Consider the following 20,814-nt stretch of genomic DNA (forward strand, 5'->3'; position numbering starts at 1 on the left):
GCAAACTGGAAACAATGAATGAGAAGGCAGCTTGAGGTACTCAACAAATTTTTTGCCTCAGTCTTCATTGGAAAACTCTCTTCCCACACCTCTCAAGTGAATGAACCGCAAGACAGGGACTGGGGACCAAAGTCTCTCACAGTGCAAGAGATCAGGTTCGTGACCACCTGAGGAATCTGACCATACATAAGTCTATGAGACCTGATGAGATGCATGGCAGAGTCTTGAGGGAATTGGCTGATATAGTTGCCAAGCCACTCTTCATGATATTTGAAAAGTCATGACAGTCAGATGAAGTTCCTCATGACTGAAATAAGGGAAACATTGCACCCATTTTTGAAAAAGAGTAAAAAGGAGGACTCTGGGAACAACTGACTTGTCAGCCTCACTTCTATGCCTGTGAAGATCCTGGAACAGATTGTCCTAGAAACTATGGTAAGGCACATGGAGGACAGAGAGGTGATTTGACACAGCCAGAACGGCTTCACCAAAAGCAAGTGTGTGACCAAACTAGTGGCCTTCTGTGATGGAGTGACTATATCAGTGGACAAGGGAAGAGCTACAGATATCATCTATCTGGACTTCTGTAAGTAAAGCTTTTGAGGATCCCCCACAACACTGGAAGCATATGGATTTGATGGGTGGACCGTTTGGTGGATAAGGAATTGGCTGGATGGTCACATCCAGAGGGTAGTAGTCAATGTCTCACTGTCCAGATGGAGATCAGTGATGAGTGTTGTCCCTCAGGGGCCCATACTGGGACCAGTGCTGTTTAATGTCTTCATCAGTGACATAGACAGTGGGATTGAGTGTGCCCTCAGCAAGTTTGCAGGTGACACCAAGCTGAGTGTTGTGGTTGACACACCTGAGGGACAGGATGCCATTCAGAGGGACCTGGACAAGCTCAAGAAGTGAACCTATCTGAACCTCATGCATTCAACAAGGACAAGTGCAAGGTCCTGTACATAGGTCAGGGCAACCCCTGGCATCAATACAGGCTGGGAGATGAAGGGATGTGGATGAAAAGTGGGACATGAGCTGACAATGTGCACTTGCAGCCGAGAAAGCCAACTGTATCCTGGGCTGCATCAAAAGAAATGTGGCCAGCAGGTTGAGGGAGTTGACCCTGTGCCTCTACTCCACTCTAGTGAGACCCCACCTGGAGTACTGCATCCAGCTCTAGAGTCCTCCGTACAAGAAAGGACATGGACCTGTTTGAGCGGGTCCAGAGGAGGGCCATAAAAATGATCAGAACGCTGGAATACTTCCCCTGTGAGGACAGGCTGAGAGATCTGGGGTTTTTAAGCCTGGAGAAGGCTCCAGGGAGACCTTATTGCAGCCTTTCAGTACTTAAAGGAGGCTTATAAGAAAGACAGGGACAAAACTTTTAGCAGTGCCTTTGCAATAGGACAAGAGATAATGGTTTTAGACTAAAAGAGGGTAGATTTAGACTTGGTATAAGAAAGAAATTTTTAATGATGAGGGTGGTGAGACACTGGAACAGGTTGCTCAGAGAGGTTGCTCAGTAGATGCCCCATCCCTGGAAACATTAAAGGTCAGGCTGGACAGGGCTCTGAGCAACCTGATCTAGTTGAAGGTGTCCCTACTTATTGCAGGGACTGTAAGACCAGATGACCTTTAAAGGTCCCTTCCAACCCAAACTATTCTGTGATTCTACGTCAGACATAGAATTTTGACAGAGAAAGGAAATCGGTGCTGTCGGTACATTTTCATTGTTACAGATAATATTCGTGTCTACAGGTTGCATAAAAGTGTAGTTCTGGCACATGTAATAGAAAGAAAGCGAGGAAGATATCTGGTTTTTTTTTATAAATTGTTGACAAGAACACAGAGAAGGTTTTCATAATCTGTATTTCCCTGCCAGATTTTCCTCCCCTCATCCTCTAGGGGATCTCTGGCTTTAGGAACCATTTTTTCTATTGTGCTCTCATTCACTCTCTCTCAATTTGAGGACCATTGGAAGAGCATTATTTCTCCTTTTGAGCATTCTGCCAGGGGCCATGCTCATCCCATTATATAGATCTAACAGGAGATATTGGTACAACTACTTCAGATGCTGGGGCAAATAACTATTGCTGCAAGTATACTGACAAGCAAATCCTTATCCTATTCACAGTAGTGTAACTGCATTGATATAAATAGAAGACAACTCTGGGAAAAAATAAATTACATGCATTAAGTTAGAAAATGTCAGGTTAGAACAAATTAAGTGACTTCTTCCACTTATATTCAGACTTCTTTTTTTCCAGAATATCATTCACAATGCATCCTCCAAAATATTTATCAATCTGTAAAGCATTGCAGCCCCAGGAAAAAAAAGCAGTATATACCACTGCTTTCTTCAGTCAGCATAAGCTATATGTCTCTTGTCATATTTAGAAGCCTTCTCTGAGTCTATGTGCATGAACTAATGTGAGTGTTTGAGTGTCTGATTGGCTTTAAAGATTGATTTTCACTTTGCTGAAAAGCTCCTTAATTAAGTTCTAAACAAATCCACCATAGAAGTGTTAAATGAGGAAAAAAAGGAACATGGATTTTGGTAATTATTCTCTTGCCTATAACCCTAACATTGGAACCAATCACATTATTTTTAAAATGAAGCCACACTGCAAACCATCAAATGAGAATGATAGTTACTAGAGAACATAATTAGACTTCACGTCTGAAGCTTACGGATTTCACTCTCTAAGTGAAAGGAAGAAAATAGCAACAAAGGAATTTGTTTATACTATGGTAAATAAAATCCTAAAAATAAATTGTGAAGGCTATTATAGATAGGAATTAACCATGAGATATGAAGCTCAAAAACTAGCTCATATATTTTCATTTGTTTTACCCATAAATAGCTATAGATGATTTTGAAGTGTGTGATAGTAATCAGTTTTTGGAGTATCTTATGTTATAGACAATAACAGATTCAATATTGTTAGTGGGAGTGAATGGGAAGACAGAAAATATCCTGGTGTGACTGGGTTAGGGAATAAGATGATAGCAGGAGGGGGGAAAAGTTGGTCCTCAGACATGCTGTAAAGTGAATCAGTGAATAAGATGTTTATCACAGATCCAACCAGAAGGGCAAATTGCAGATGGCTGTTTGGAGGGCTTGTTTTCACATTTCTTCATAGAAATTCCTGTTAAGTCTGTACAGAAAGATGGTCTGATTTAGTGCAATGGGTCTTCATGTCAGAAAGCATCAAGACCTGCTAGTGTTTGCCCATGCCTTTTCTGTGGGAGCTTCTTACTGTTCAACCAGATCTGCAAGTATTCCTGCCAACTAAACTCATGTCATCATTGCTGGATGAAAGTATATCCATTTGTACTGCTCATGAGAATTCCTCAAGTAAAGTTAAAAGAGATGGAATTCATGGGGGGCATTTCCATAGGGGAGAGGGCAGAAGAGGCACTTTGTGGCAGCAACTCACTTGTCTGAAGGCCTGAGCTGTTTGTGGATCCATCATATGCTCCACTTGACCACCCATGTTTATATCAGTTCCAACAAACTTCTTGTCATATGCTTCAACAAGCTGGCTGCACACTGCATAACTTGGTTAGACACATTCGGTGCCACTTCGGAATACAGAGTAATTAATCTAGTAAAAGCAACACATTTGAATGATAGGAAACTTGGGGCAGGGGCTGTATCTTCATTGCATGTCCATACACTTCCTCACTCATTGGGGTGTTCGTCTCTCTTAGACAGGGAGAAAACATCATCTCATATATTTTATTTATTTTTCCTTCTATTTAAGCAGCTTAAAGAGAAGAATCTGGTATTACAGACCCTGTGCAAGGCTATTTCCTTTCAAAAATTTCAGTACTTGTAATCTTATTTTTAAAATATTTAAGCATTTTCCACACCTTTTTGAAGCCCGTCTCACCACTTTGTTTTAATTTGTTCTAATGGGCAGGATACAAAATCACATCATTTAAGGAAAAAAAAAATTAGTCTGAATTATCCAAGAATTCAACAGGTGAGTGAAAAGCCTGGAGTCAAACTTTCCTCAATGTCGTAATCAGACTTTCAGAGTAACAAAAATGATAGTAGAAATGACTGTACATAGATTTGACATAGCACTTTCCACAGACAGATCTCAGGCTTCTTATGAAACATGTATCTCTATCATTATGTCATTTAAAAAATAAATAAATGAAGGCAGAGATGGAGTGACTTCTGAAAAGAGCTAGGAGGAATCTGAGTCAGCAGTTACAGATATACGTTTAATTACCGCATCTAACTTTTTGTAAGCCTATTGAAACAAGAGGAAAGATGCCAGACATATGAATTAAGCCTAAATTTGATTTACCTGTATAATCATTTGTTTCTTGATAATTATTGTAATGCTGAGGGAACAACAATAAAGCATAAAGGATAAACCTATTACAAACCTATTGTGCTACATCCATAGTTTTACATAAAGTGGAATCAGCAGACCACTACACAGTGATTTGGAAGTGCTGTACCAGAGAACAAGTTCATCACTAAAAAGAGACATTTTAATTTGTATTTGAGATAAATGTAGTGTACTTTATAGGCACTGCTCACTGCACTTTAGACGAAAAGGTAGGGTAAGGGCAAATAGTGAAAAATAATATGCGCATCAAGGATATTAAATGCAGCTAGAAGCAGAAACCTCATCAAATATCTCAGGGAAGTAAAATATTGCTTTTTCTAATAGGATGTAATAGCAGTCCATAAAAAGAATTTTAGGTTGTTTGTTTTTTTTTTATTCAGCCAAAACCAAATATTTTTTTTTTTTTTTGTATTTGCTTGAAGTAGACTGATCTCTTTTGGAGTAGGAGAGCTAAAGGTATCCAGGAATTTAGCAGCAATACTGTAACAAAATGACTACTCAAAGTAAAAGAGGTTTAACAAATGACATTTCTTTGTAGTTCTTATCAATAAGAAAAGGTCATAAAGGACTTTCGTAATCACCTGATCAAAACTTTTCCATATCGCAAGACAGAAGACATCCTGATTTGCTATGTTTTAACAGATAAATTGATAAAATCAAATTACTTTGACAAGATCTATTTTACATAAACCACTTTAAAAGAAATTAATTACATTATCATTCTTTAATACTTTATGGAGTCCTGTATCAGTCATGCCAGTATTTTCACTGGCACTAATGTCAGGATGACAGATGTTCTTGTTTATTCTTTTTAAATTGTAGAATGGCATTATCTAGCTTCTAACTCGATGCATCTTCCTCTAGTGCTCTGAGACTTATTAAAAATTAACATTAATGATTAGGAGAGTTTATGGCCATCTCTTTCTTAATTCTTAAACGCTGGTCACCTGAACCTGCAGATACAAAAATATTTAGCTCTAGCTTATGTTGGTTAATATCTTTCTTAGCTATTGGTAGAGTGGTACTTCACAGTCATCATAAACATCATAGTTGTGACTAAGTAGTCTGGCTTTGCCCCAAGTATTGAACGGAAATCTGTATTGAAGAGTCCTTTTTACATCATTGCTAACAAGTAATTCATTTCTATTTGGACCAGAAGATTCTTTATGTCCTCAATATACTTTCAGAAACCTTCTTGCCCTCATCTCTGATGACTACAGATTTTCCTTTTGCCCTTTTTACTTCCTCCATCATTTTTTCCCAATTTCTTTGCTTCTGATTTATGGTCTTTACCATCCATTTTTCCTATCTCTCCTTTATTGTAAATTTAAGCCACAGAGAATCGACTTTCCTTCTAAATGAGATAAGCTGTTTATAACCTATTTGGTCTTTTCCAGTTGTGGAATTTGGGTTCTTAAACCATCTGCCAAGTGCTCTTTAAAACTTCCTAGGTCTCTCTCACATCTTTCCATTTCAATTCCTCCTCCCAGTCCATTTGGCAAGCTTATTCACCTTTATGAAAGTAGATTCCTTAAAGAAGTGTATGTTACAGTTTGTTATTTATAAAATGTATGCAAATATTTTATTTGTATTTACTAAATACAATCGCTTAGCTTTTAAAATTTCCTGTATGCCTGTATTGATCGTCATAATGCTAATAATGTATAGATTAAAGATCAGCTTTTCATAGACCGATAATGTGGAGGAAGTATTTTTGTTCTATTCTTGACAGAAGGGAGGCCCACGGAGGCAGCAAATTCAGATGGATAATCTGTTAATTTTAATTTCTTCATGCATGGGATGGGATTGGAGTAGCAGTTTATGTTCCAGTCTGTGGTTTATTTACAGAAGGAGATGAACAGATGTCCCTTTTTTTTTTTTTCCAGGGTAATTCACTCCTGCAAAAGCCTGTTTTAGCCTTTGATTATCTGAGACAATCTTCTGAGAATGCATCTCAGTAAATTATACTGATTAAAAGGAGGTTATTTTGATTGTATCTTTTTTCTTTTATTTAATTCTTTTCCAGACTTGTCTCATGTTATTAATATGTGTTGTCTCCTTTAACTTTAGTGTCCTTTTTTCCCTCTATTTGACTTATCCATCTCTTCACAGTTCTGAACACTTCCCTCTGAAATAACAAAAGCAATAAGGTGCTTCCTAAGCAAATTCAGTGTGTCATGGAAAAAGATGACCAAACTGTGCAGAGTGAATGATGTCCTAATTTTCCAGTTTATAAAGGCAAAGATACTTTGGCCTATCTAACAGCCTTTTTATTGCCACATACTTAAAATATTATTTATTTGCAATTTCTTATTTGTATTTGGTCCCCTTGAACATACTGCTGTTGCAACATGCAGTGCCTGAGGCTTTTTCTAAGAGAAGAGCGGGAGCTAAAAGAAAGCACATGGTCAAGAAATGCAGTTCAGCCCACTGGTGTGTAACATATCATGGAGCTGCAACTAGACACCCTTCAATTGTGATTCCATAATTTAAACATTTTAATACTGTTCTAGAAACTTCTCCCTGGAAAAGGGGTGCAAATAAGCATGATGCACTTTTACAACCATAATCCCAAACTACTTCTCTTATACCCTTGTACACTGTGAAGCTATGGGGGGTAACATTCAATGTCTCCCTCTCTGCTCCAGACTATGTCTGTTTGTATTCACCCTTACATCAAATGATGCTATAAACACACATCTAGTTTTTCATGTAGACGTGGACATTTTTAATATTATAAAGCTGATCTATCACTCTCTGCTTCTGAAATACTTTATGTCACTTCTCAAATTCTTTCCTGTCACTTGACACAACCAACCTTTTAAGCAAGCTTTACTCTACTATTCCCTCCCAGGAAACTTTTATTCTTGTAAAATTTGAAGTTGATCTTTTATTTATACTGTGACTTCTTACTCTGGTAATCCATACTTTCCTACACCCTTGAATTTTAATTATTTCTTGAAAAAAAAAAAAAGAATGATTGTGAGTTTATGCACTCAAATGGAACAACAATCCCCTTAAAATATGCGCTAACACGGGTACAATATGGTGATAGTGACTTTAGATTCTTTGGAGTAGGTGAGTTAAAAAAATACTGCAAATTATTTGGGAGACGAGGAGAAGTAGGGCAACTGGATCACACGTTATCATTTCAATTTCTGAAAAAATATTCCATTGTTTTTCCAGATATTATTAGTCTAGCTTTTAGAAAGACCTTGTGCAAAAATAAATAAGGAATAATATAAAAAAAATGTGTTAATTTCCTTGAAATAAAATAAAATTACTATAACAATTCTTGTACAGTTCTCACATGCTCCATGTTCAGATTAGGCTATGACTTGCTGTTTTACATGTGTACAGGTCCAATTTGTGATTATTTTCAAATTGCAGGCCAGAATCTTCATTTTCTTTTTTTTAAACTGTGCTAAATTCCAAAATAGAAAGGAAATCAGAATCTGACATGGGCTATTGAGAGCCATAGTTATGTCAATGAATTGAATGTTTGCTGTAACACAGGCTGAAATGATATAAAAGTAATGCAGATTTCAGAAAAGATGGTCATTAGGGGCTGATGAGAAGACTGAATTTTGTTTTGAAGTAAAGAGCAAGACAAAATTAATATGAATACCTCAGTTCCTTTTAAAAGGTAAACATTACATTGTACCTTCTAGGCAATATTTTTGTATTCAGATATTGATAACTATGTGATTTAATATATTGCACTGTTTTACCTCTAAACATGATATTACTTTACGCAATAATTTCTCAACTAATTATGATTTGATATTCACAAAATCAGATCCTTATCTAATACTGGAGATCCGGGGCAGGTTCAGAATACAAGCAAGAGGTTTTATCACTTCTGCTGGATAGAATTTAGTACTTTTCCAAATCCCACAGATCCTAAATGGATAGTGTAAATACAGAGCAATGGAATGTGACTGCACTTGCACTTTTAAACATCGGTATTTAAGCACCTGTTTTGAAGAAAGCAGTGCTAAAAATCCATCAACATGCTAAGGGCTGAAAACAAGCAGAGAAATACTAACTACAAGCATAAACTATCCTACAGAGTTCCAGGGGGTTTCTGTCAACTCCTCTGTAGTTACAGACTTGTTTAAAGAACAAGAATTTCTGCTCTGCAGGAAATCTTGACATTTGGGATTTCTTTACTTTTTAGTCTTACTGGGAGAAATACAATTTTGAATACTTAATAAAACCCCGAAAATTTCTAGTGCTTCCATGTGACTTGATGTCAATACATCTAAATAGGGATGAAACATAATGCCTTAAAGTTATAATTTTCATCATGTAAAAGTATTTTTAAGTACTTTACAATAATTTTTAAAGTATTTTCTTAAAGTAACACTGTTGAAGCTAAGTATTGCAATCTTTATGAACCATTTCAACCTGACTGAAACTAAATTATGTAAACCTTTCAAATGAAAAATGGTTTTGATCTGCTCACATTCCTGCAAAACCATTGTACTATGATAATAGCATTTCCTGATAAACAAGTGTTTAACTGTAATTTTTTTTGTTCAGGAAATGTTTGGATTTTACTGTTCCATCATCTGTGATAATTGTTTGGTAGTGTACATGAATGTCATCCACATTTCCCTAGATATTCCCTTACAATTTAATCTGAGAAGGTGCTTAAAGAGCCCTCATCTTTTTAATGGCTCCTGGTGGAACCTAATTATTATGAAATTGCAAAAGCTGTGAAATGATAATTAGTCTGGGTTACCTTCTTTATTTTTCCCTTAGAGACATGTTAAAAGATGTTAATTAATGCTTTTAACTAAGTAAGGATAATAAATGACTAATCTCAGCACTTTTATTGTTGTCTTGGTGATGCACAGATATGTTTGTGGTTTTCTTTTAAATATTTGTTTCTGCTATGAATGCCCCTTAAAGACATACAAGGCACATTGTACAGTTCCTCAAACACAAACAGAGTTGATTAGCGTCACTTTAAAGCTCCACAGGAATCAATTGCTCAGCTACAGTCTTGCGTATTAATTACTGCATGGAAGATGCAGACAGTAAAAAATGAACAGAACTGTAACAGATGCAGATTCCAGACAGATGTTCATAGGGCCAGGTATACTTTGCAGATGCCAATGGGACTAGAAGAATTATTATTTTTCCAGAAGAGGGAAAGATATGAGCAAGAGAGCACTGTTCAGAAGTTATGCAGAAGCCAACAGAAACAATTTTTCTGTGAACATCTGAGGGGACAACATTTTGCTAACAAAGCTAATTGCCCAGTACTTCCAAAAAGCTGACTATGGCACAGAGTTGCCCCAGGTAAAATATATACAGATGTGTTGTAACAACAGGTTCCTTAATCTGGCTGAATAGTACCTTACTCTACAAGCCATCCCACAAATATGAATTAAAGTACTTGTGAACAGACAGTAATCAAAGACATAGCATCTGGCAGTGCTTTGTCTCTATCACCTCACCATTTGAAGCAAGATGTGTAGAGCCTGACCTTAAGATGACATCAGTTATTCCAGATCTACTGATTTTATGGGGAAAAAAAAAATATGCAAATTATGTGGCCTATAAGCAACATTATCTAATGTTTGCCAATCTTTTGAAGCTGGCATATGAATTATAATATATGTCTGTGTTCAGTCTTGCCACGTTCTTATTAGTTCATGGTGAACCTGATGGTTTTGCATGAATTGTAACATTTTACATAGAAGTAGGTATAAAACATGCTGTATATTCTGTTTCTTCTGTCCTTATTACTGGCATTTAAATAATGGAAAAGACATCTGTATACAGACATTTCAAGAAAGGAAAGCAACACCCAATATAATTTATCTATCTTATTCATTAAACAATAGAGGCACAACTCCAGCATGAGTACCCTAAAGGTTAAATGAAAATGGGAATAATAATTTAAACATAAAACATAGATTCTACATAGCTATGCCATTTTCTTAAGTAATATCCCATGTACTGCATGTATCATTTTCGAACTGAGAACCAAAGAGGAATATATTGATTTTAACCACCGCTTTTTAGACAGTATGAAAAAGAAGTATGACTGGCTCAAAACCACTTCTTATTTGAACAGAATGTTTCAGAAAGTCTTTTGTTTCAAAATTTATTGAATTTACATTGTAAATACCATGTTAAATGAGTCATAATGGAATGTTTTAATTAATCTGGTTTTGAGAATTTTTTCCTTTTCCATATTTGAAATGGAAGCAACATTTGAAATAATGGAAAATTATTTGAACCAGAGATGTTGAGTTTCAACCAGATTTACCATGTTTAGTCTAGACATAAATTAGATAAGAATACGTTTCTTCATGTTTTGAGTGGGGAATTATTGTACAAAATTAAAACTTAAACTGATATTTTTGGGTAGAATTTCATATTTGTCTGTAGTTTGGCATCATATTCTTTTTACAAATCTAATCCTTTAGATTCCTTGCTTATTTGAATCCATTACACTGCATCAACCATTCCTCCTCCTTGAAAAATTGGTTGTAAAACTTTAGTGATTAAAAAGTGTACCCTCTGAGAAGAATGGAAAGGAGACTAACACAGGCATTAATGAAGAGCAGTTCCTCTAACTGACATTCTGGTTATTGCTATGTCTTAAATGCCAAAATCTGATAATACACTTCTGTAATTCCTTATATAATGAAACGCTTAAGAAATATCTTACAGCCATTGGACCATCATTAACAACTATGAAATTAGGTTTCCCATGGGTTTTTTCCAATTTAAAGAGGGTTAAATTGCTAATTTACATATTAATTAACATTCATTCTAAAGAACACTGAATGTAATTCCATAGCATCTAACATTTAACAGTTTAGCTTATCAAGACATTAAATTTCAAAGAAGCTCTGCATTATTTGCAAGAAGGTTTTTTGAGGGCTAATGATTAAAGGAATCTCATTATTCTAAGCAACATGTAATTTAAAAAAGATGAATACTGCCAATTTATTTATCACTGAGTGGTAAGAAAGCAGCAAGCTTTGGCAGGGTAGCAGGTTCATCAGTTCTTAATAAGGCCCACTGATTTGTACAGACTGGTAAGTTTTAAATAAAGATACTTGTTTGGAATCTGTTGTCTTGAGTCACACCCAATCACCAGAGCATGCTCAGTGGTATTTGATAATGTTGCTTCTGCTGCTCCAGAGCTACTCTGGTACATGCACTTGCTGTAGAGTGCAATTGAAGCATCTCTGTGTAGCACAGCTATAAATACATAACAATAATACATAAGAAAGTATTAGAATCATAATACATAACATTAAGAAAATATTGCATCAATATTGTAAACTAAGCATTCACTTTAAGACCATTTCAAACTGGCAAAATAAATGTTCTTAGTACAGCGATGCCACAGAATTATCATATCATTTACATCCTGCTTTTGCTCATATGCTGTACACTACTCCTTGGCTTCAATGATGATGTCATCCTGTATTGCTTTATGGCACCTTTATTTGCATTAGTTTCTGTGATGTGACACAACCTGATTGTTTCACTGCACTGCTACTTCAGCATTTCAAAGATGCTGGACTGCTGGTAGTTTGAAGCACAGCAGCTCTGATGCACACATGCTTTTAGAAAGGCAGGATTTTTCTATTTCTAAATAACAGAAAGAAGTGTTCAGGACAATAAAATTTTGGTCTTATATTATCTATCAGTGGTAAAAAATGGAATCGTACATGAGCAACAGCATTATACATTTCATTCTTTGCTTTTTTTTCAGACCCCAGACATTTTTTATGTTGTGTAAGTCCTTTGTATTATTTTCAATACAACATTTTGTGCCAATGTAATATCTGTGGTATTCTTGTTAACAGAAACAGAGTTGTGAAATGTGATTTTCATATAGCCTATCTGGTTGATTCATTCAGTTCTTCAGCTCTAAGTAAAATGGCTTAGACATCGAAGGCTCTTAGTGGTTGACACTGACGGTCTCCTCCTGTGCTTTACCTTGGTATTTTCCCCTATTTATAGATTATTTCTCCAGGTCCTTCCTCTTGCAACTCCCTTTTTCTCCCTTTCTTGTACACACCTTTCATTGTCTTCTAATTTCAGAGTGATACTTCCATGCCTTTCTATTCTTGCAATTTCTGTCTCTGTCCATTACACCTATTCCCATAATAACTTCTTAAACCCACTTCTCATTCTGTTTCCTCCCCATTTCATATCATCAGTTCTTTTGTAGCCAACAGCTTCATCCCTTGCACAAGATGGATTCATTCCTCAAGTATGGTGCATCTTCAGTACTGTGTCAGGGAGTTTTCCTTAGGGAAATCAACATGCAACCTGATAGTAAAGATTTTACTAAAGAGCAGATACATGAAAGTATCAGATTAGGTTGTCCAAACAGTATTGATTCTGGTGCCTTACTACTTCTTTATTCTTGACATTGCAAATACTATATATTTTAACTGTATTTTACTAAAGCTTGGGATGCAGAATGTAAACTTCAGCCCAGTCCCTGAGAGTAACAGAAATCTGTGTCTTAAAATACAAAGTGTTTGGAAACCTTAATTATAAACATCACAGTCAATTCTGTATCTAACCATCTAGTAGAAACCATGGGGTAATCTAGTTTGTAATCAAAGCTAATTTAGGTACAAAAGGTATAAGTAAAAGGAGTTAATTCACAAGAACAAATTCTGAAAGAATGAGAAGAATTTTTAAAGTTAATTATGGGAAAGGCACTCTGAGAAAATGAAAACTATTCAGCAAGAAATTATCAAAACCCTGCTCTTTGGGAACAGTTACAAACAGAGTGGAAGTAATTTTTGGGAGTATGAACAAGAACACACATTGCAAAATCAATGTATGATGAAAAGCTAAGGAAGTGTGAAGCTATAACAGAAATTAGAGAATGTAATAAATGGCATAGGCATAAGCAATAATAAGAAAATCACTGGTTTCAGAATGAGGAACACAACAGTGTGTCTTTAAGACAAAAAGCTACTGAAATGATAGGATAGACTATAGAAAATAATTCTTTGTTTTTAGCTTTCATTTTCACATGAAAGAAACCAAGACTTATGCCAGAAATATATACTCTCTCCAAGGGAAGAGAAAGATGTGCTTAAAAGGAAAGACCAGGGAAAATTGAATTGGTATGTTTATTGTAAATTAAAGAATAAAATAACAGTTAAGAATAAAATAACAGTTAAGTTAAAAATAAAATAGCAGTTAAGAGTTCTTCAGGATCAAAACCCCCAAAATTCATCATGAAGCCGAAGTGTCTGACAGGGGTATACAGGCACAGATGATCATTCTAAATAATTGTCTAATGGTGATAGTTAAACCATAAACTGGTAATAGATTTGCCTAAAGCTAAAAGTAAATGGTGCTTTTATTGAAATTAAAGAATAATTTGTGGAAAAATCTGGGAATCTGTTGACCATACTGAATCACGCTTTTAGTATTTTGACTTATGTGTCAGAAGCATCTAAGCTGACAAGAGATACTTATGGTAAATATTCTGAAGGTGCAAAAAAAAAGGAATAACTTTAATCTCTAAAACTGATCTCTTGTAAAACATCAGAGCATCTTTCATTTTATGCATTTGAATACTTTATTTTTGTGGGGCTGCTGATAGCATACATGTTAGCAAATTCACAATTGTTTTCAGGACTGGACCTAATTTTACACCCTCCAAATTGCACACACGTAACAATTTGTGTATACCATAGCTGCTTTTGAGCGTAGCAATCTATTGGTAACTAAAAGTAGGACAATAACTACCACACATACAAAATTCCTTTATCACTTCAAGCCCATTTATAAACCAGCTGAGGGAATCTAATAACATATTACTGTTTCTCTTGCTTGACTCCTTTGCTTTAATACAGTTCTCGTTCTGGCTTTCTCACTAGGGATATGACAAATAAGAAAATTTTATTAAAAGGTTGCATGTATTTCTTAACAAGCATCAAACAAAGCTGATTTTTGTGAGGTTATAGGAGCAGAATGCTTATGACTGCAGACAGCACCTGCTGCTGATGGAGAGCAAGAAATGCTGAGGTCTTTTGCCATTCTGATTATTTTCTCAGGATGCCAAAGAGAGTACAGACCTCGTGCAAAACCTGGCCCTAATAAAGCAGGCCCTTCTTAAAAGCCAGTGTCCTGATGCAGAGAAACAGAGGCAAGGGCTGCAGGGAAGGATGTTAGCTTTGTTCACATGGGAGTACAAGAGGGACAGTGGGTCCACCTATTTATCAAGGGAAAAAAGCAGAGACTACACAAGCACACATAGTAGTGGACTTTCATGCTCGTGTAGCCCTTTCTGCTTGATAAATGTGTTCTTACATCTAAATATATTTCTTGGTGTGGCTGTGTTTGCCTAATTTCCCAGATCCCAATCTCTCAGATACCACCAAACCAGTTTCCTTTCCTCTAAATGTAAATTATATGGTTAGTAGGAAAGGGGTACCTTAGAGCCAAAATACGGGACTTACTTTTCCTCCAATAAATATGCAGATGCTGGGAAAGAAATCCTGAAGATGAATGAACAATTCATCTCAGCATTACACTCATTCCTGAAGCTTTCTCTGTGTCCACTTATCTGTGCATTTTCTAGGTGATAGAGGCAATGCTAGCTAAAATGTAGGCATATTTGCTAGCTTTGATGTTTAACAGGAGCTAAATCTATGCCTGAATTAGAGTTTAAATCCACAAGCACCATAAAGGCTTAACGGCAAGTGCCCACAGCTGTACACACTAAATCAGACTTCCGTGTAAAAAATATACACAAGTGCTAGTATGCATGGATTTAAATACAAAGATACAGGTCCTTGCATGTGAGTTAGTGTAGACTGAAAGTTCTCTTCACCTACTTATACAGTGCTGCCTGCTTCAAGAACACTAAAATTGAGATAGTTTTGTTTTCTACATGAAAGAATGTGATGTACTTAACTGTATAGCTAAATTTTGGCAACAAAACTAAAAGACCTGTTTTGTCATTAGAAACCCCAAGATGGCAATACAGTCTTGTTTTTCTTTGCTGCTTATTTATATTATTATCATCACAATTATTATATTGCAGTGCATGGAACAGATTTGTGATTTTCTCTTTTGCTCACATCTAAAAGCCTTGCTGATTACTAAGGATTATTTATACAGAAATGGAAAGCTCCAACCACTTTGACATTAAATGAATGAGTAAATGCTATGCATGACCCAGAGGTATTAAAAGATTCCATTTAATAACGTTAACAAATAGATATCTCCGCTCAAGTTTTCCTTCCTTTTACACATGCATGTGACTTACAACCCTGCTAAAAAATCTATACTTCCGTATTATTTTCAGCTTAGCATGTAACATATATCCACATATATTACATTTTCAGGCAGTAGCCTATATTGATTTTCTATATACTAGTCACTTTTGAATGAATTCACACCAGTACACTTATCCTTTTCAGTGTTCAGATACTTTTGACAGGGCCAAGGTAATCCATTCTGATGCATAAACTTTTGTTGCCGAGAACACAGCAAGTGATAGCAAACATTGTTCACCTTGATGCCTGATGAGAGATATTAAATATTTATCAAATGTGCTACTGCCCATGACTGCTGCCCAGGACTTTATAAATTCATATATTCCATAGCAAATGAAAAACACAAAGGAAAAAAGGGGTTGATTTCAAGTGTATTAGCCGGTATGTGCTGGGCCAGTAAGACATGTATGCACAGGGCTGTATGGAGATGAAAGGTTAGATGCTCCCAGGAAAGTCACCCACATGCCAGCCCCAGCCTTGTTAAGTATCAGGCTTAACAACAGGGAGCTCAAGTAATTCTGGGTAGGAGCACAGCCTTCCACTCAACCAGTTTTTCTGAGTTCAGTTTATCCAGCTTTGCACTGAAAGAAATTAATTTCCAATAATAGGTAACATGAATGAAAAATTATAGTGGAGTAGTGCGTAAGGAAAGATGCCGGCAACATTAGTTAAGACTAATGCTATCAAGAAAACCAAAGAAGTAAGAACTGCTTAATACTCAGACAATATTACTTAAAATATATATAAAAATCATATTAGACCCCTCCAGGGTCATTACAGTGTTAGAAAATAATGAAGATATAGGTGGGGGGATCTTTGATGTTCTGTCAAAGTTTTCTTTGTATGCACATGTTGGTATATATGCACACATACCTACGTAATATTTTTATATATGTAAGTATGAATGTATGTGGCATGCAGAGAGAGAGAAAATCTCTGTGAGTATACTGCTTTAGAATAACCTAACACAGCAGAAAGAGCAGTTATGCAAACAAGGCCAAATTGTCATCATAACATTTTGCAGTCGTCTGAGGACAGGGAAGGCAACGGCTGGTATGCTGACTGCTAAGTCCAGGACTCAGTACTTTCTGCCTTAACAACTGGCTGAAATCATACATAAGAAAATGGATCACAAAATTAATTTTATAAAACCATAATATTGGGATATTAGAGTCATAATTCTTTGAATAAAATCTGTTTCCTCTGGAAGAGAAACAAAAGACATGACAAAGTACTCAGTGCAATACCCTTTTTTCTGCCTTTTTATCTTCTCTAAACAGCATTGCCACTTTAATACAAATTTTGAAGAAGTAGCATTTAAATGCGAAATCACATGGGAGGACTACACTGTATTGTTACTGAGATGTAAAGAGCTGTTTATTTTAATTTACTCTCCACTGGAAGAATGATGCCTAGAACATATTTGTGTGGATGACTAAAGGTACCCTCAAATTTCTGCTGGGAAACAAAAAACACACCTTAGGAGAAAGACGCTTTCCTGATGGTTACTAACCTTCCTAGAACAAATATTTTGAAACTAAGGTAACTAAAACCACAGGAAACCATAAATGTATTTGTTTCCTCTGAAGATTACTCTGATAAAAGAAGAATAAAGGCTCTTCTGTGACCGATTACAAAAGTCAGAGAAAGGGCTCATCCACACTATTCCTCGAGGCAAATTAATGCTGTTCCCAGACTTGGCTGAGCAGTCAAGAAGTGAGAGGGGAGAAGGGACTGAATCACCCTGTCACATCAGGAGGGTAGCTAGCTAATCCTGCACTGACTGAGCTTCTGAACTACATCTGAAAGGGCAGGATGAGGTGAGCTTGTACTGCCAGATGATATTCTGTATGTGTCGTGCATTTCCATGCAGAACCTTAGTTCCCAGTACTGTGTCTGGCAGCTTTTAAAGCACTAAATTTACCTATAAACTAAAAAGAGTTTTATTGCTTAAACATTCCCTTTTATAACAGAATGCTGCCAATACCTCCCCTGCCCAACAACCCAATCATAGATGGTTCCTCAAGAAGGCTGTTTTATTTTGCATAAGCTGCTTTTTGCAGGGGGAGTGTGTAAAAAGGGAAGGGCACAAATAAATTCATTTCAGTTCAGTTGCATTTATGTTGAGTTAAAAAATCAGCTGAAGGGTGAAAAAATTCTTTGTGCAGCAAATTGGGATTTACAGGGATTAGAGTCATGTGTTTAGGGTCTGGAAAAGCATTTGTTTTGTATCATTATAGCCGGATTTATGGATTAATTAATGGAATGGTGATGTGAGGAATTGCTTTTGATTTAATACAGAAACACATCAGATGAATCTATTGGTAGTTTTGGAGTGATGGGCCAAAAGAGTCCCATTAATACACATGGATAGCTGACTTCAGCCTGCTTGAATTCAGCAGGATGGTTCAGCATGATGGGTGGGCAGATGCTAAGCAGTTTGTTAATGCAGTGCTGTGATAGAAATTTCCAGGCTGATTTACATTCTTTATAATACAGCAAAAGACATTAAGACTGCTTGCAGTGAGAGTGAGGCACTCTTCCTTCAGCATGTTTGTTTTACATAACACTTATTTCTAGTCCTCTGTCAGAAATACCTGCAACTCCTAAATGATTCACATATTTGTAAGGTATCCCCATGCACCCAGAAGACACTAATAAACTGACAACTTGAATGCACACAGTAAATGAGAACTTGAACTGTGTAATGTAAGCACTAGCAGAAACACAGGAGAAAAAGATACATCTGTGGAACCTAGTTACACATTCCAACTTCACATGTTAGATTAGCAGATAGGATCTGTCACATCAGAGGTTCAGAAATGCTCATTCCCAAACTTTGCAAACATTTTTCTTTGAAATCTGAACTGCTTATGTGAATTAATTGCATTTCCCTTGCATAATGCCAACTGATGTTGCTAAAATTGGAGGAAAATTGGGATGCAGGATAGAAGAATAATAGGCATATATGGGTAGAATATACCTACCACATATAGACCTGCTAAAATTGTTACAAAAGCAATGACAAAAAATTAGCATCTGTTATCTTTTCCCAGGAATCCAATATCTTGTTGTTCAATAGTAGCCATTATTTTATATTATGTTCTGCATGCAAGGCAAGATGTATTCCACCTTGAGAAACATCAGGAGACATAGACTTCAACTTCACAAAGCACATGCTTTTTTAAAAAAACTAAACTGCTTGAAACAGCATGGTCATATGCCTTCTGAATCCAAAAGAGGGACCTGGACATTTGAGGAAGTGGTCCTTCCCCCTCCCTCTAGTTTATAAGTAATTCCACATTTAAATATATCAAATTAAGTGTGAATACCGGTATTGAGCACCTATCTAAAACTGTAGATGGAGATCTTTTAGTCAGAAGGGCTTAAAAGAAATTGTGGTGAAGATTAAAACAAAACTTGAGCAAATTTAGAAACCTCTCACAATCAAAGAGGAAGGAAGATGGACTGCTGTAACATGCACAGACATTTGTCAGATATACCTGCTTGTGAGCGTGGTCATAAGAATTGATGTGGTTGTCAAATTCCTGGTGTTTGTGGTACTGCTTGTCACATAGTTCACAGTAGAAGTTAGCTTTTACATCTTCCAGAGCCTTGGCTGCAGCTTTCTCCTTCTCAGCATAGTCCTGCAAAGGCAGAAGCAAAGGGAGACACTTTGCTAGAGATCACGAGCTCATGCTTCAGCAGCTGGTTTTGTCATCCACATTAAAAACACTAGACTGACTAGCACTGTTAGATCGTTGGTTTCCAGCGCGTACACACTAAGGAGGTTTTGGTTTTAAGTTGGGTTTAATAAAATAGTTGTGTTTCTTGAATAATTATTCTTAGTGCTTGTTGTAGGTACTGCAGTAAGAAAAGTAGAGAGGAGTGGAGTGCAGAGGAATACCATCAAGGTGCTGTCTAGCTCCTGGGCAGGAGAACTGAGTGGTGAAGAACACATAAACAACCAGGGTTAACCTGTTAACTGCCACAGAATTCCCAGTTTGCACCAGTGTGCTCTTTCAGGTACTATTCCTCAGAAGAAAGAAACTAGCTTTAGTCTGATAATAAGGCAAGTTTTGGTTTTTTTATTGTTCTGCTTTCTACCTTCTATGAAACATTCAGCAGGGCCAGGCAGCAGCTGGCTATGGCTGTCTGAGATTTCCCTGGAGCAGAGGCATGTCAGCATGAGCCTTTTCTGTGCCACCGTGTTCCTTCCCCACATCTGTATGAGGGGACCTGCCATCCAGCCCACTCAAACTGAATGTAACTGTCACCTGCCCAGCACAGACCACAAACACTGACAAGAGAATTAACTCATGTCCAGGCGTGGGAAAACACAGATGAAAACAGGGAAAACACAGTTACGTCTTACAAAGTCCCCATCTATGTCTCCCTAGTGACTCAGGTGGGTGCTCTGGAGAGCCAAGTACTTTGATTTCAATATATAATATTAGGTAAAAAGAGAAAACTTACAACATAGGAGCCAAATGTTACTGAGCCCCAAATAATGCACTTAAACAAGGGTCCTGATATTCAAAATTGGCAGCAGCTTTGCCAGTCTTCTTTCTTTTACAAGTCCTTCATTATACTGTTAATATTACAACACTTTCTTGAATGTTTTACATTAGAGGTCAAAGAGTAAACTTCTGACATGGAAAAGATGAATAAAAATGTTGGTTATAACTATTCATTTTATATTCTTATTGACAAGTTCATATTACTTGAATGTATGTAATTTATTGTTGAGGATTGCAGTAATTCATCATTTACTGTATCGTTTTACTCATCTAAAGAAAAGGGTACTTGCTGCCATCAGGCTTTCCATGCTATGCAGTCAGTTCTGTCTGCTGTCAAATTCAGAGTACACCAAACCTAGGACATGCTGCACGTCTGGGACACCCTGCTCTTAGCACATCAGCCTGCCCAGCATCCTTCCAGGGACCACACCAGGGTGGAGGCAAGCCTTTGGACACAGCGGATCAACATTAATGCACATTTTGAGACTTTCAGAGGGGGAAGGACTTCTTAATGAGTGTGACATGTTTTAAACCTGAGACTTGACCAAGCAGCAGGGGTGCTGGTTGTCAGTGTAACACACGGAGCTTTGGACAGCTCTGTGCTCGGAGTCCTTTTGTTCTGCCCTG

The 20,814-nt window shown here is 36.7% G+C and overlaps 1 protein-coding gene across 1 annotated transcript in view; it reads right to left on the reverse strand.

The window, feature by feature from the left end:
* ZNF804B (zinc finger protein 804B) overlaps positions 1–20,814 on the reverse strand; it is a 70,079-nt gene that overhangs the window by 13,831 nt on the left and 35,434 nt on the right. Inside the window, exon 2 of the mRNA XM_026842629.1 lies at positions 19,171–19,314. Within this exon, the coding sequence (XP_026698430.1) occupies positions 19,171–19,314 (144 nt within the window). The remainder of the gene's footprint in view (positions 1–19,170; positions 19,315–20,814) is intronic.

Source organism: Athene cunicularia, assembly GCF_003259725.1.
Source record: "Athene cunicularia isolate RWA chromosome 2 unlocalized genomic scaffold, athCun1 chr2_part1, whole genome shotgun sequence".
In the NCBI taxonomy this organism is placed as follows: domain Eukaryota; kingdom Metazoa; phylum Chordata; class Aves; order Strigiformes; family Strigidae; genus Athene; species Athene cunicularia.